This window comes from Adiantum capillus-veneris, chromosome 30 (genome assembly GCF_014529385.1).
Source record: "Adiantum capillus-veneris isolate H3 chromosome 30, ASM1452938v2, whole genome shotgun sequence".
In the NCBI taxonomy this organism is placed as follows: domain Eukaryota; kingdom Viridiplantae; phylum Streptophyta; class Polypodiopsida; order Polypodiales; family Pteridaceae; genus Adiantum; species Adiantum capillus-veneris.
Window position 1 is genome coordinate 72,908,333 of NC_140960.1, and position 14,210 is coordinate 72,922,542.

Here is a 14,210-nt window from a genome sequence, read left to right on the forward strand (position 1 = left end):
AAATACATACAGTTTAATAACTATTTATTGTTGTAACAAAAGCAAGTTGTTTGGGAGAGCAAAATGTGTGAGTAAAACTTTGAAATTTGAAATTCAACAAGCGTGACTGAGGGCACACTTCGTATGTGATGAGTTTTACTCACTAGCCTTCACACTTAATATCATAGCGGCGGGCAATGCAATGTACGTTTTGGAGTTAAGAAGGAACATGGCTTCTTGACAAACCAAGTTTATTTGTTTTTTTACTTTTATGTTTATAGATGCTTTCACAAGGCCACTATCACAACTTATGGATCATAGCCAAGGAAACAAATAGGGGTTATTTTAAGCGCAATGGCTTATTTTGAAGGGTCTTTAGGTACATTTGGCTATTTTACAAAAATCATTTGTCAAAAGATTAGCCCATAATTTGCAAATTTACACACACACACACACATATATATATATATACACACACACATCAGGATTCTTATACGCAGATTCAGCTTTTGAGAGCAAAATAGCACAATTAGGAATCTAAGATCTATAAACCATTTGATATGCAAGGGCTACAAGAGGGAATTGAAGGTAGTGGGATGATCTCAAGCAATGTGGGATGTTCCGATGTCGTTTGCAAGGTTTTCGGGGTATAATTGTGGTGTTATGGACAGCCAAACAAAAGAATATTCTTCCCTTGCATGAAGAGCACCCACACCCAGTTCAAGTGCTCTTTGAGCTTTCTAAGTGGTTTTAATAGATACTGTGAAAATTAACAAATGGGGGTACATAACTATACATGGCAAGATGTCCATCAAGGGGCTGCACTTATCTCGAAGCTTGGGGATTGTGGTCTTGGGATGGAGGGCATTGTAGCTACTGTCTTGCAAGTAGCTTTCTTATCTGCGCAATCTGACATATGCTGTTGCACCACTAAGATGCATGCATGGAACTCAAGGCCACTAGAAGATGCTAGAACATCTCCAAGCACCCCAAGCTCACTTAGTTGCTCACCTTGAATATGGTGATTATTAGCATTTTGTTGATCATGAGAAAGAGAGTTTGTGCTAAGCTCGGGCCTCAACCTTCCTCTTCCCACAATGAACATGTTAACTTCATTCATCCCCTTTGTGAAAGCTTTCACAGCCTCCACTACGCTTTGCCCGCTTGTGACAAGCACCTCTTCGTAAACAAAGGAAGACTCGGAAGCTATCTCCTTCACCATGGCAATGGCCTCACCGTCAAGGGTTGACTCTTTTGCTCCTTCAAAGTCAGCTTTCAAATTGTTACTAGGAGGAGGGTTAGGGGGCTCCTCTTGCTCATCATCAACTTCTTCAAATGAGTACAAATTATTGTTGTTTACTTGAAGGTTATTGGTATGATGGTTGATGCTGCTTGATCTAATGAATCTCACTAACTTTAGAGCAACTCCTGGGTGCCCTATCATTCTAGACCCAGTGAAAAGAGCCTCTCTATCATCAGGGCCTCCCACAAACAAGACCACCACCTTGTAAGAGAAGAAGGATGGATGAATAGGAGAGATGCCCATGGAGCCTCTGTCGACGAGGATGCCAATGGAGCAAGGTGCATGGTCAAGAACCTTTTGAGTGACTTTGAAGAAGGAGGGGTCTCCAAACATAGAGATGTTGTGGGTGGGGGGCTTGTGATAAGGGAGGAGGATGAGGGCTGTGCGCTTTTGTGTGGCGATCTTGCAGATGTCATCATGCATGGAGTCGAGGGAGGAGACAAAGGAGAGGGGACGAACGGTGACTTTACTCAGGGAGGGGGAGGGGGGGAAGGAGAGAGGAGAGAGGGGGCCAATGGTTGTGGTGTTGGTGGTGGTTGTAATGGGGGGGGCATCAAGAGGGGAGGGGGTGAGCATGAAGAGAGCGGAGGGGCGGCCGGAGAGGAGGGAGAGCTTGAGGGGGTAGAGTTTGAGGGGGCTAGGCTTGATGCCGCGGGAGGCTTCGAGGAGGTTGATGAAGGAAGAGTGGTTGTCGGGCTCATAGGCACATGCTAGGATCCTGAGCTGAGGATGGCTTCCCTTTTTGGAAGAGGACCCATTGCTAGTGTTGTGTAAAAGAGAGGCTAAAGAGCAATGTGGGTTGTTGCCTTGTCTTCTCTTGTATGTGCTCAGTGTGGAGTGCATGCTCTTGCTGCTTCCATCACGCCCACCACGGCCCCCTTGCTCCACTTTGAGTAGCTCCCCTCCTATCCCCGGCTTGCAGAGGGCTGCCACCACCGGTGTCGTCACAAATGATGTCAAAAGCGCCGTCAGCACCAATATGGCAAATAGCTCATCTGTCAGTGCCTGCAATGCAGTCTTCTTTGAGAGAGAGAGAGAGAGAGAGAGAGAGAGAGAGAGAGAGAGTCTGAGAGAGCACATTGTGTATGATGTAAGATTGAGCATGGTGTGTGTGTTTGGCAATGTATTTGCTATTTTATATTGATTTATGTAACACAAATTGATAGAGGTTTTAAAATTGGGTGCAGCTGTGTGAGAGAGAGAGAGAGAGAGGTTTTTCTAGCTTCTAAGTTCTTGAAATAGCATAAATTGTATCAATTTGTATGGAAAACACACACACACACACACACACACACACAACAGAAAGAGTGGCGCTCCAGTGCTCAGAATTTTGAAATGTGCAAAAAGAGAGAGAGTACTGACTCTCGAGTATGTGCACACATTATCATGTTTTTTTTTGGGTTTGTGTGTAAGGTCACAGGTGTGTGCAATGAGCATGAGTATGAGTGAGAAGTACTCTGACATGTCTTGTTAAAGCTATGCAAGGTTTTGAACTCTAGTCAATGGCATTGGCATCTTCACTCACATTCGGAATCTTAAAGCTATGACTGACTTTTGACTCTGCTTACAACTAGGCATGGTCTAGACAACATTATAGAGAATGCTGAAATAGGGCAGGCTAGTTGGTCATGTGTGAGTGCGCCATGTGTGTGTGTGTGTGTGTGTGTGTGAGAGAGAGAGAGAGAGAGAGCTCAAATTTTTTTCCCTAAAAACTGAAAACCTACACATGGAAAATTTTAAGATGTAAATTTACTAAAATTAAAGGTTTTTACACTAACTTTCTCTAAATCTTGTAGGTTTCTCACCTTCAAATTTGAAATTTAGATGTATATTTTAAAATTTGTAGGTGGGATCACACTGAACCTAGGTTTCTTCTGAGCACTGGTGCTAATAGGAACAGTGTGCTTGCGTGAGTTAGTGTTCGAAATAAAGTTTTTTCCAGAAACCTACATATGGAAAATTTGAGAGGTAAATTGGCTATATTTTTGAATGTTATTATACTAAATTTCTCTGTTTTCTCACTTTCAAATCTAAAATGGGGAGGTACAGTGCAAAATTATTCGAAGGGATTACATGAAACCTAGGTGGGTGTGCAGACACGCATGGATGCGCTTGAGTCGCAGTCCACAAGGCGGGAGGCCGATCCTCAATCCCAAGGGCACATAGAACTGAAGAAATCAGTTACAGAGAATGAAAGTGTTCCCTAGTTAGCCTTGGGTTTTTAGTGTTATGTGGGATTCCAACCATTGTCCTACCTCTAAAAGATGAGGATTTTCCTTGCTTTTAGCACATGGAAAGTAACTCCCAACCAAGGAACCTCCTTTCCAACTAAGCCTAGGGGATCCTCTCTCTCTCTCTCTCTCTCTCTCTCTACCCACCTAAACTGAGAAGAGGGGTGTCCTTTTGATTAAACATACATAAACTATAGTGTCCTTTTGATTGAACACACATAAACTAAAGCTTTATATGTTTTAACCTTCACACTTCAAACTCTCCTATGGCTTTACTTTTTCCTTTAGGTTCAATCATCACTCCTTAGTGCTCATCACCATTGTAACATTTTATCCCCTTTCCCTCAAAGCAAAATCAGGAGGCAAAAACTTTTATTTGCCTCAAATCATTGGAGGGTGCCTTGTGGCCCATAAGACAGTGGCTTTCTAGTGAAAAGGGTGCTTCAAATTGCTTCATTGATCTAGAAAGTATGTAGGGTGAAGGAGCCAATAACAAGACTAGCCGAAAACACGGTCAACATTAAGTGGGATCTGATCTATCATGCAAATCTTAGGGATTCATGATGGCGATAGCCGTTGTGACCATAGCTTGACATGAGCTTTCTTTTGACATCGTTTTCATTCAAAATCATTAATTGTAGTGAAAGTAGTCTTTTTGATGTCAATTTCCCTCTATCACAAGAAGATCTAGGAATTTTCTCATGTAGGAAAACCGAGTCTTTTCTAGTGTTTTTCATACAATGCATGACATCATGAGCTTCTGCTCGAGAGGCACCGCATACCTAGCTAGGTACGATTGGGGACAGGGGACCACTACCCCCCCCCCCCCCCCCACCGGGCTGGTGGTCCCTTGCCCCCAATCGTACCTAGTTAGGTATGCGGTGCCTCCGTCACAAAAGCTCATGTTGTTGAGGTAAGTCACAATGCGGGAATTATTGTGAGAGTTTGTCCAAAACTTCTTGTGTATTGGCTCCTACATTTTAGCTGTCCTTAAGTTGGCTCCTTTACCCTAGTGAAAAGGTTTAGGCTCCAAAAATGGACTTAACTTTCATCGAAATGGGTTTGGTTACTGGTATCTCGCGTATATAGAGCTTGAATTCGAACCCAATTCAATCGAAAAGGTTTAGGCTGTTTAGTGAAAGTTCAAAAGCTTCAAATTTTGCTCAATTTATGTGGAAAATATGGAGTGAAAGTGCTGAAGGTTTTTCACTTGATCTCTTGGGTCTTCACTATGCTCAAGTTGGTTTCAAGGTGTGGAGTTGAAAAGTGGAAATCTTTTCATTGCCCTAGGGAACCTAAAAAGTGGGGAAATGCAGTCGTGAGACATGTGCTAGCTAGGGAAACCTTTCAAATATGTAAGGTTGAAAGATTTTGTAAGCTTGTTCAGCTCATATATTCCTCTGTAAAAAGTAAAGTTGAAATCCCCTCATAGTTGGAAAGTGTATATTCAAAAGAAAAAGTTCTTGTGGCTAGTATGTAGTATTAAGGATGCGGTCACACATGCACACACCAATTAATTATCGATAGTAATATAACTAATGAAACTATGCCAAATCAACATAGTTACAAGAAGACTTGCATAGTTGCAAATAAGACAAAGAACCGGTGCACGTATGACCATGCAAAAGGCACGGTTGTTTCAAAAAGTAATTGATATGTAAGCATTGTGTGCTGTGCTAATTTTTTCTGAAAACTTGGAAAACCTACACATGGAAAATTTTGGAGGTAAATTGGCTATATTTTGGAGCTTTTTAACTAAGCTTTTCTAATTTCAATAGGTCTTTTCACATTCAAATTTGAAACTGAGAGGCAAATTTCAAATTTTGTAGGTGGGATTACGCTAAACCTAGGTTTTCCGAGCATTGATTGCGTGACCATTGCCTTAGGTGACTCTCTTTGAAAGATTTGAATGATATTGTGTGATATATGTGGTGCATGTAAAGAAGGCCAATGGCTACATTCTTTGGTCATGAGAGTTGTGGGACCTTGAATTATGCTTCAAAGTCTGAAAAGGGAAGTGTGAGCCCACTTATCTAGGAGCCTTTTATGGAGACACACATCAATAAAGGCATTGTTGTAGCTCAATCAAGAAGTATGGAATAAGTTTTGAGCTTTGTGCCAACAAGCAAGAGAGTCCATACAAATCATTTCTTATTATGACCATTCCTCAAAGGTAGAATGTAGCCACAAACAACTTCACTATGGTTCATGCCACATGATAAAGGAAGCTATTTAATGCTTTATTATGATAGAAAAAATCCTAATGGGGCCACTTTGTCTCAATAGACAGTTCAGATATTTACCTCCTCCATTCTATACACACATGCTAATTAAGCCCCATTGGCCTTTGTCATTAGGGTATATTCCTCTGGTTTCGTAAAGTTTGTTTCTTAATACAAATTTCCGCGTTTTTACGGCAAAAAGGCCCCAAAGTGGTATTGTTGACTTGTCTATATCAAATACACCATGATAATTAACTCAACAAGAAAAGCAATAGTAAGTGTTACTACCGCAGTCATTGCCATCCTAATGAATCCAACAACATGGCAAAGCACATGAAATCTTTAATCACAATAATGAGAGCTTGTAGAGAAGACTGGAATGATGAGTGTTCACAATTTTGTGCTATAGCTAAAGATGCAACAAATATACATACATAAATCAACCATGTAAAAAAATTGACATAATTGCAGCCGCCCTCATATTGAATCCAACAAAATGAAAAAGCACTTGAAATTTTTAATCACAATAGTGAGATCTCTATTGGTGGAGAAGACTGGGGTGATGAGTGTGCATGCATAATTTTGTTCTAGTTAAAGAGTGTACAACAAATGGACCAACAATAATCTCCTCAGCACTTATTAGCAAAGTTCTGGTATAAAAATGATAAATTTTCCTATACAACTAACTATCATAGTTCTCCTTTCATTTCAGTACCACTATAATTTATTCTACTAATCATATCTAAGAGACAATAATGAGATTCTATATTAAAGGAAGCTGAACCTTAGTGAAGTTTTTAAGAATTGTTAATCAACTTCATTTATCTAGCATTTTTTTGTGAAATAGTGAAATTCATTGTAAGCATTTCTGGTGAATTACTGATCTGTATATATTAATGTCTCTTTATGGCATTATCTTTGGTAAAAATATTTGAGGATTGTACCATTTAATGATGGCAGTATGACCCGCAAATCCCTAGTAGCATGAGGCACACTCAAAATTTTTTAATATTGCCAAAACTAAGAAAGACTGTTTTTTAAAGACTATTTATTTCTAGACAAATTTTACTATTTGTAGACAGTAGTACATTAAAACTGTGTTTTTTTTTTTTTTTTTTCACGGGAGGAGTGAGGGCAGCTTATCTTTTCCATCATATTGATCAGTTTGTGTGTAATGTGAATGCAAAGCAAGAAAAATTGTTGTAGCTGGCCAAGTTACTTGATGAGTTTTTGAGTATTGAATATTTTAAGACAAAGCAAATATGCACAGTCAAGATGCCCTAATTCGGTCACAATGACCGATTTTGAGGTTTTGTATGCCCTCTGTATGCCATCTTGGTATGTGAATTGTCCATAGGTGTACTGACAATTGGCTTCGGTCTCAACTGTTTCCCTTCCGCTTGGTTGTAATCAATGATCATTTGCTCTTTTCTGGCCTTTAAGCACATCTAATGTCCAAAGACATTATTTTATGGATCAGGGAGATTATACTAAGTGGGTTCATTGCAAATGATATATTGAGCTTGATGTGTGTGAGAGTGTGAGTGAGTGTGGGAGAGCATTTCTTGATGGGCTTATTGCAAATAGCCAGACTCCTAGCTAGTATTGCACCTAATTACCCCATTTTAAGTGTGGAACAAACATCCTGTGGAATGTACCTTAGTGTGATGGGTGGATGTATGCAATCAATATCTACCAAACCAAAAATTGTTGCAAAGTTGTCATAGTTTTGAAAGGTGATAGTTCTATATCATCCTAGGGCTTGGTGATTTGTCTCTCAGTTAGGTAAGAAAAGCACTTCCAAAAAGCTCAAAATCTCATGTTTTTTGTGTTGAACTAGAGAGAGAGAGAGAGAGAGAGAGAGAGAGAGAGAGAGAGAGAGCTTTGTGACCTTAAGGTCTCGACCGATGTTGAGTACGATGAGAACGGCAAGCCCCTTAGTGTTGAGGAGGAACCCGAGGATGAGAGCTCGCCGGTTCGGAAGGCCAATGAGGCGGGCTGCCACAAAAGAGGCCAATATCTTGCCAAATGCAGCGGTGCAAAAGAAGAGTGCGAGGAAACCAATTGAGTTGACACCATGCAATGTCCCTAAATTTGTCTTGAGTCCGCTAGAGGCGAAAAATAATGGCAAAAACAGCCCTGTGACAAAATCCTCTATTTTCTCTGTTATCATTTTGGGGAAGGGGTTGTCCTTTGGCAGCACCAAGCCAAGAAGAAATGGTCCCAACAGGGCATGCACCCCCACTGCATCACTGCAAAAGCCTGCCCCCAACACACTCATTAGGGTTATGCACACATACAAGTCTGAGCTCTCCCCCCCCTCTGGCCGCGTTGCCCTCCGTGCCACCACACCCATCGCCTTCCTCCCTACTGTAAACATGAAAATCCCAAACCCCACTGCACACAGTATTACAAACACTGGCGTCAATGGACCCTTCCCATGTCCACCTCCGGCTATTGCCACCCCTACCGCCAACAGCGTCCATATCGTCACATCATTGAGCGCTGCAATCGGTATCGCCAGCTTTGCTATGTCCGTGCTCAGCAGCTTCAGCTCTGCCATGATTCTCACCAGCACCGAGAATGCGCTTATCGATATTGGGGCACCCATGAATATCAGCAATGGTGCCAACCTCACCTCTTTGGCTATGGTGCTTCTGACAAAGCATGCCAATCCTATAGATACGATGAATGGCACCGATATCCCTGTCGCCGCTATGATCAGAGCCTTTCTGCCAATCTTTCTCAGCACTTGCAAGTCTAGGTTCATGCCCACCATGAAGATGAAGAACATGAGCCCAATAGTCGCGACTGTTTCGAGCAGCGGAAGGCTCTTTGCTGGAAACAAGGTCTGCATGTATACGTTGATTCTGCCCAAGGCGGTGGGACCAAGAAGCACTCCACCCTGCATTGCCCAAAAAACCAATATTGCTCAAAGTTCAGCAGACTGACATTTAAGGCATACTTGAGTAAATAAGGTAACGTGAGCTTTGCATTAGAGGCACTTATAGTAGCATATTCCAAGAGTATTACTGCATGCATTACCACAGCTCTGCATTGAGCACATATAGTGGCTAGCTATGAATCCTCTGGCTCTTAAGCTTCTTGCCGATGTTCTCTTATATGAGTTCAAGGCTATGGGGTCTCTTGGGATTGCGCCTACGATGTTAAACTTATCTTCTCTTTTCTCCTCTACAGATGCAACAGCAACTGTGCATGCGGTAGGCCGACCGCTGAGACAGTATGCCCTCACACACTCATGACTATCTGCAAGAGTTTGCATTTATGCTTCCAAACCACTTCATAGCTTAACACAATATGATGCAAAAAGCACTCTGGCCTATGGACACTCTACCTTCCAATGCATATGCATATAAACATAGCCATTTTACTACATATATGACAAGCACATATGCTCCTTTGCTTAGATGTGCTTGTCATGAAGGAAAAAGGTACGGAGAGCTTACAACAATCTCTGCTAAAACTTGAGGTTGTTTGATGGGCTTGAACAGAGCCGCCGTTGTTCTGGTGACAAGAAGCACGATGGCGATTTGCAAAGTTAGCAAGGGCAAAGCAAAGTTGACAGGGAGGTCTCCTTGAAGGATGCCATTAGAAACAGCAGGCATTGGTGGGTAGCACCTTGCACTGTTGTTGGCCATTGTGTATCTATGTTTCTAGAACACACACACACACACACACTCACTCAATATGTGTATGTTTCACCTAAGCTTTATACTCACAAAAATGGAGTTGGACCCTTCGTAGCTCACAAGCTCTCATATGGGCCTTGCTTGCATGCATGCATGCCCATAGCCTTATATACTCTTCTAGAAAATTGTTGCAATGATCAGCAAAATTAGTTAAAGAGTAATTGAGTAGAATATTGTGGGTGTGGGTGTAAAGTCCTATTCATGCTCTTTCTATGCTCAGCCCTAGTCAAGAGAGAGAGAGAGTGAGTGTATATGTGTACATCCAAGGAGATCCTTGCTTTTTCTCAAACATTCTTAAGTGAAGATTTTTACATCTACGAGAGAATCCAAACCCACTTGCTTTGAAGGGGTTTGGGCAGGCTCAATCTCTTGGCCCCTAGCTTGTTTTCCTAGACATGTGTAGCCGCGGCAAGGGCGAGAGCGACACGAGAGAGAGAGAGAGAGAGAGAGAGAGAGAGAGGATATCACTGATTGCAAACCCCACAAAGCAACAAAAAAGAGTGGAATAATGCTGCACTTGATACCCCAATATGGGGCCTTATTTCATAGAGACCCTTATACATGGGCACATAAGGTAGGGGGTCCATCAAACGCACTACCACCTATAGCTTCACCATGTGTGTGTAGGTATGTATTCTCAAACCAGCTTTTATCCACCTCTTTGTAAGTACTACACACATTGTACACACACATGCCCATCTCCAAAAAGCCTACATGCACATGCACATGCACCTTCTCTTCCATACTGAGGTTCAAATCTCAATCAAAGTGAGCACTCTCTCTCTCTCTCTCTCTCTCTCTCTCTCTCTCTCCCTCCCTCCATCCGACATCGACTCGCGGAGAGATCTTTGAGGTCTCTTGGCCTTTGAGATTGTTCCTATGATGTTGAAAAGTTCTACTCTTCTCTCTCTCTCTCTCTCTCTCTCCCCCCCCCCCCCCTCCCCCCACAACAAAATCCACACACACACACACACACACACACAAACACACACCTATGTTTAACAAGTGTCTCATCAATAAGGCGTTCGCACGCACGCGCGCACCCACACACACACGTGGCCATACTAGTATACACATGGTCTTATACATACCTAAAATGGATCATGCACAAGTGCGCGCGTTTATGCACACACAAACAAATTGCTACACCTCCTATGGAGGTACATTCATGTATATTCTGAGTGTGGTCGTCCACAACGCCACAATCATTCTCACTTTTAGTACACCATTTCTTTTGTCATTCTCTGATTGCACTCTTTATGCTATGGTGTTGACACACACACAAAGAGAAATGGTTTATGGGGACTAGAACCTAGCAATCATCTCCACGTATGTTTCTTTTGGGATATGCACTTTTGAGTTCACAAAGAGTCATCCATGGGCCATAACCATCCCCATCCCCCCCCCCCCCCCCCCCCAAACAACACACACACCCTCTTTACAACAACAGCAATCCTCTTAAGTCTTCAAAGGGAGTGCCCTTTCCATGAAACTCACTTAAGCTCTTTGGTTTAGACCGTTAAAACTAAATCTAACACTCCCCAAAAACAACAACAAAAAACACACACACACACACACACACAAACTAAAGGGCACATTGTGCAAGGCCCGGCTATGGAGGGTGTTGTGTGTGTGTGTGTGTGTGTGAGAGAGAGAGAGAGAGAGAGAGAGAGAGAGACCAATTCAAATAACACCCTTTGTAAATTTGATTTAAAAACTATTACATATATTGAGTTGCTTCCCATGCAAACTTCTAAATGAACCAGAGGAGTTTATCTACATGCCTTAGGAGGAGTTTCCCACGGGTTTGACACATTAATTGAACCCCGGCTTGAATGCCCAACAACCCTCCATCAAGCCCGAACCACATACATCACTCTCATGATATCTCGAGTTTTTGGTGTACTCGACAACCACAAGTTTTAGGTTCTCTTACAACCAAGAATTTCGGGGTATCCATAACCTGGTGCTACTGTTAGGCTACCAGCAAATGGAGTTTTTGGTTCAGTGCCAAACCTTGGGTTTAAGGTGTACCCAATAATCTCACAACAAGTGCGACAAAAATAGGACTTGAACAAAATTGATCGTTTGGGAGGTCTTACCACTCATGTGTGGCAGTGTCTATAACCCGTACAATTTTTTTTGACTATAAAAAATGTGAAAAGATTTGATCTAAAGAACATCGCTGTCAACAAAAAATAGTTGCGATTTGGTGTCTCTATCAATCACATGAATCTGATTTTTACCCTTTTGAAAACACTTAGTTTAAGGATGATTTGTCTTACCATAGTAAACACAAGGATTCTTCTTAAAAAAGTCCTTTGTTTGGTGATTAGTGCGCCCACAAATGCCACAAGACCTGGTAGCAATGGATGGTCGAGATGAAGCTAAGGTAGAAGCACAATTAGTGACTGCATAGACACTAGGAACACCAGAAGAACTGATGGGGGATAGTACAAGGGATACTGTATATGCACTAGGAATAATGAGAGAATTGGTACGGGACACCCTTTTGTCTTCTTCTTGCAATGAATTGATGATACCATTCAAAGAGGGCAGTGGATCTTTTTCTTTTAAAACAGTAACAATCTGATGGAATTCATCAGGTAAACAAAACAACTATGAAATCTTCTTCTGGCACTGGGGCTTTGACATAAACAAGTTCAGTTTTAATACTCTTCAGTCGATTAGCTAAAGATGTCATGTTTTCATCGGCACGCAGAGCAAGAGAGTACAACTCCATCTTTAGACTCATCATAGAACACTTAGCTTCAACACCAAAAACGTTCTCTAATTGTATCCAGGCAACACTAGAAGATTGCACATCATCCAAGTAATGACTAAAGTCATCTTTGAGAGATGTCATAATAATACCTAATGCTTGCTCGTCGTTGCGTTGTTTCTCGATAAATAGCGCTCTCGTAACTACAGCTGATGGCAACCTTTTGAAATGTGTGATATCACCAAACTCTAATCCTACATGCATTTTGAAACACCAAGAGCAGAAGATCCGATCCCCTTGTTACCTAAGCTGCGTATTATTATGCTGCTTGAACTATCTCCCAAGCTCTTTGCAGCTACTTCCTCACTTCAATGTTGCGTTTTAGAACGCTATGTGCAGTTTTTGTCAATTACTTTAGTGCGTAGGAGACTGTCGGTTAGCATTACTTGCATCACCTTGTAGACCTGACATCGTTTTAAAACGCCAAGTATAGGTGCTCCTGCCCGCCTGCGCCAACTCCTTTACCTAGGCGCAGGCGGACAGGAGCACTTGGAGCTCTGATACTAGTCGGAGGGCCTGACTATGGAGGGTGTTGTCGTGAAGGAGCCATGGCGTGCAGCTGTGCCTGTAGAGAGAGAGAGAGAGAGAGAGAGAGAGAGAGAGAGAGAGAGAGAGAGAGAGATTCGACACCAATTAAAATAATGCCCCTTGTAAATTTAATTTAAAAACTATTACATATATAGAGTTACTTGCCATGCAAACTTCTAAATAAAGTAGAGGAGTTTATCTGCATGCTTTAGGAGGAGTTTCCCAATGGCTTGACACATTAATTGAACCCGGGCTTGAATACCCAACACATTGTGCACGTGATTGACACCTAAAGATTGGCCTATGTTGAAACAAAAGAGCTTGCGACCGCACCTAACGACAATTGACCTTGGAATCCTCCCTTCAAGTCTCCATGTCTCTCACTCTAAACAACTCGTCCACCCATATACGTAGACCTCTATTGCCAAACATGACCTTATATTATGAACTAACTTAGGTGAAAGTAAACTTGGGCTAAAAAAGTAAACATGGATGGGGCCCATGCAGTTCAATGGGTCATGTGTGATGTGGGTGGTTGTCGTGTCCTAGTACCATTGATCTCACCGCTCGTGCTTCATTACATATTTTGTGAGAGTTAGTCCTACCCCCCTGAGCCCTCCCCCCACCCCTTTCCCGTGCCGCAATTGGATTTGATGCCATCTGCTCTTCTTAACACTAGAATAGTAACACGACACTTTTATGTCCTTGGACACTTTTGTGTCTTGTTAAGTGACCATTTTGCTTGAATTATTTGAAGAGTATGAAAATGAATTTCTAGGTGCTATATATCCACAAAGTTGCCTTATGAGCTGAAAAAAACTTAGCATTTTTTTTGAAGTATCGATCTCACCATTAACCTTACTCTTGCACAACATTTTTGAACATAAACTGTGTGAAAAAACGGGTCCTGTTTTTAGCTTTTTTTTTAAATTTTGACAACTATACCACTCTAAACTTCATGTTTGTGAGGTTTAGATGGCTAGAGGTTAGGCCTTTATAGTTCTCAACATGTTTTGATGCTTGTAGGGAGAGCTAAGTGTTAAAATTGAAAGTTATGACCAATTTACAAGAATTGCATAATCCTGTTTTTTGGCCAAAATGAGCACTTTTATGATTTTTTTGGTGGCTTCCTTGATATCCAAATTCAATTTTGATTGTGTAAGTGTAATGTATAGCATAAACCTAATCTTCCTTGAGTTTTGGGAGACCTAATATGCTATATAGCATAGTATATGACGATGGTTGAGTTTTTTTATTGTTGAAGAATAAGATACATTTTAGAGTAGCAAGTATAACTTTCTTAATATTGCTAGTTTCTTAGGCCAATTGTGTGTATTTTGTAGGTAGTAACCATATCTAATCATAGACTACAAACTTGGCTAGATATTGAGTAGTTTCTATGGGTTTCTAGAGGTCATAATGCTAAACCCAGTTTTTTTCATGTTTGCTGTATTT

The 14,210-nt window shown here is 41.5% G+C and overlaps 1 protein-coding gene across 1 annotated transcript; it reads right to left on the bottom strand.

Moving 5' to 3' along the window:
• Positions 1-500: 500 nt before the first annotated feature.
• On the bottom strand, positions 501-9,526 carry LOC147418195 (cation/H(+) antiporter 19-like). The gene is made up of 3 exons (XM_086507520.1): positions 9,203-9,526; positions 7,627-8,640; positions 501-2,287 (listed from the first exon to the last, which is right to left on the bottom strand). The coding sequence occupies exons 1-3, from the start codon at positions 9,392-9,394 to the stop codon at positions 791-793; spliced, it is 2,703 nt and encodes a 900-aa protein (XP_086363646.1). The 5' UTR covers positions 9,395-9,526; the 3' UTR covers positions 501-790.
• Positions 9,527-14,210: the final 4,684 nt, after the last annotated feature.

Excerpts from the sequence above, each read along its gene's own strand:
- LOC147418195 (XM_086507520.1), bottom strand. The coding sequence starts at position 9,394 with ATGGCCAACAACAGTGCAAGGTGCTACCCACCAATGCCTGCTGTTTCT. Across the intron at positions 8,641-9,202 it reads AAGTTTTAGCAGAGATTGTT|GGTGGAGTGCTTCTTGGTCC; the intron begins GTAAGCTCTCCG and ends TGGGCAATGCAG. Across the intron at positions 2,288-7,626 it reads ACATCGGTCGAGACCTTAAG|GCACTGACAGATGAGCTATT; the intron begins GTCACAAAGCTC and ends ACTGCATTGCAG.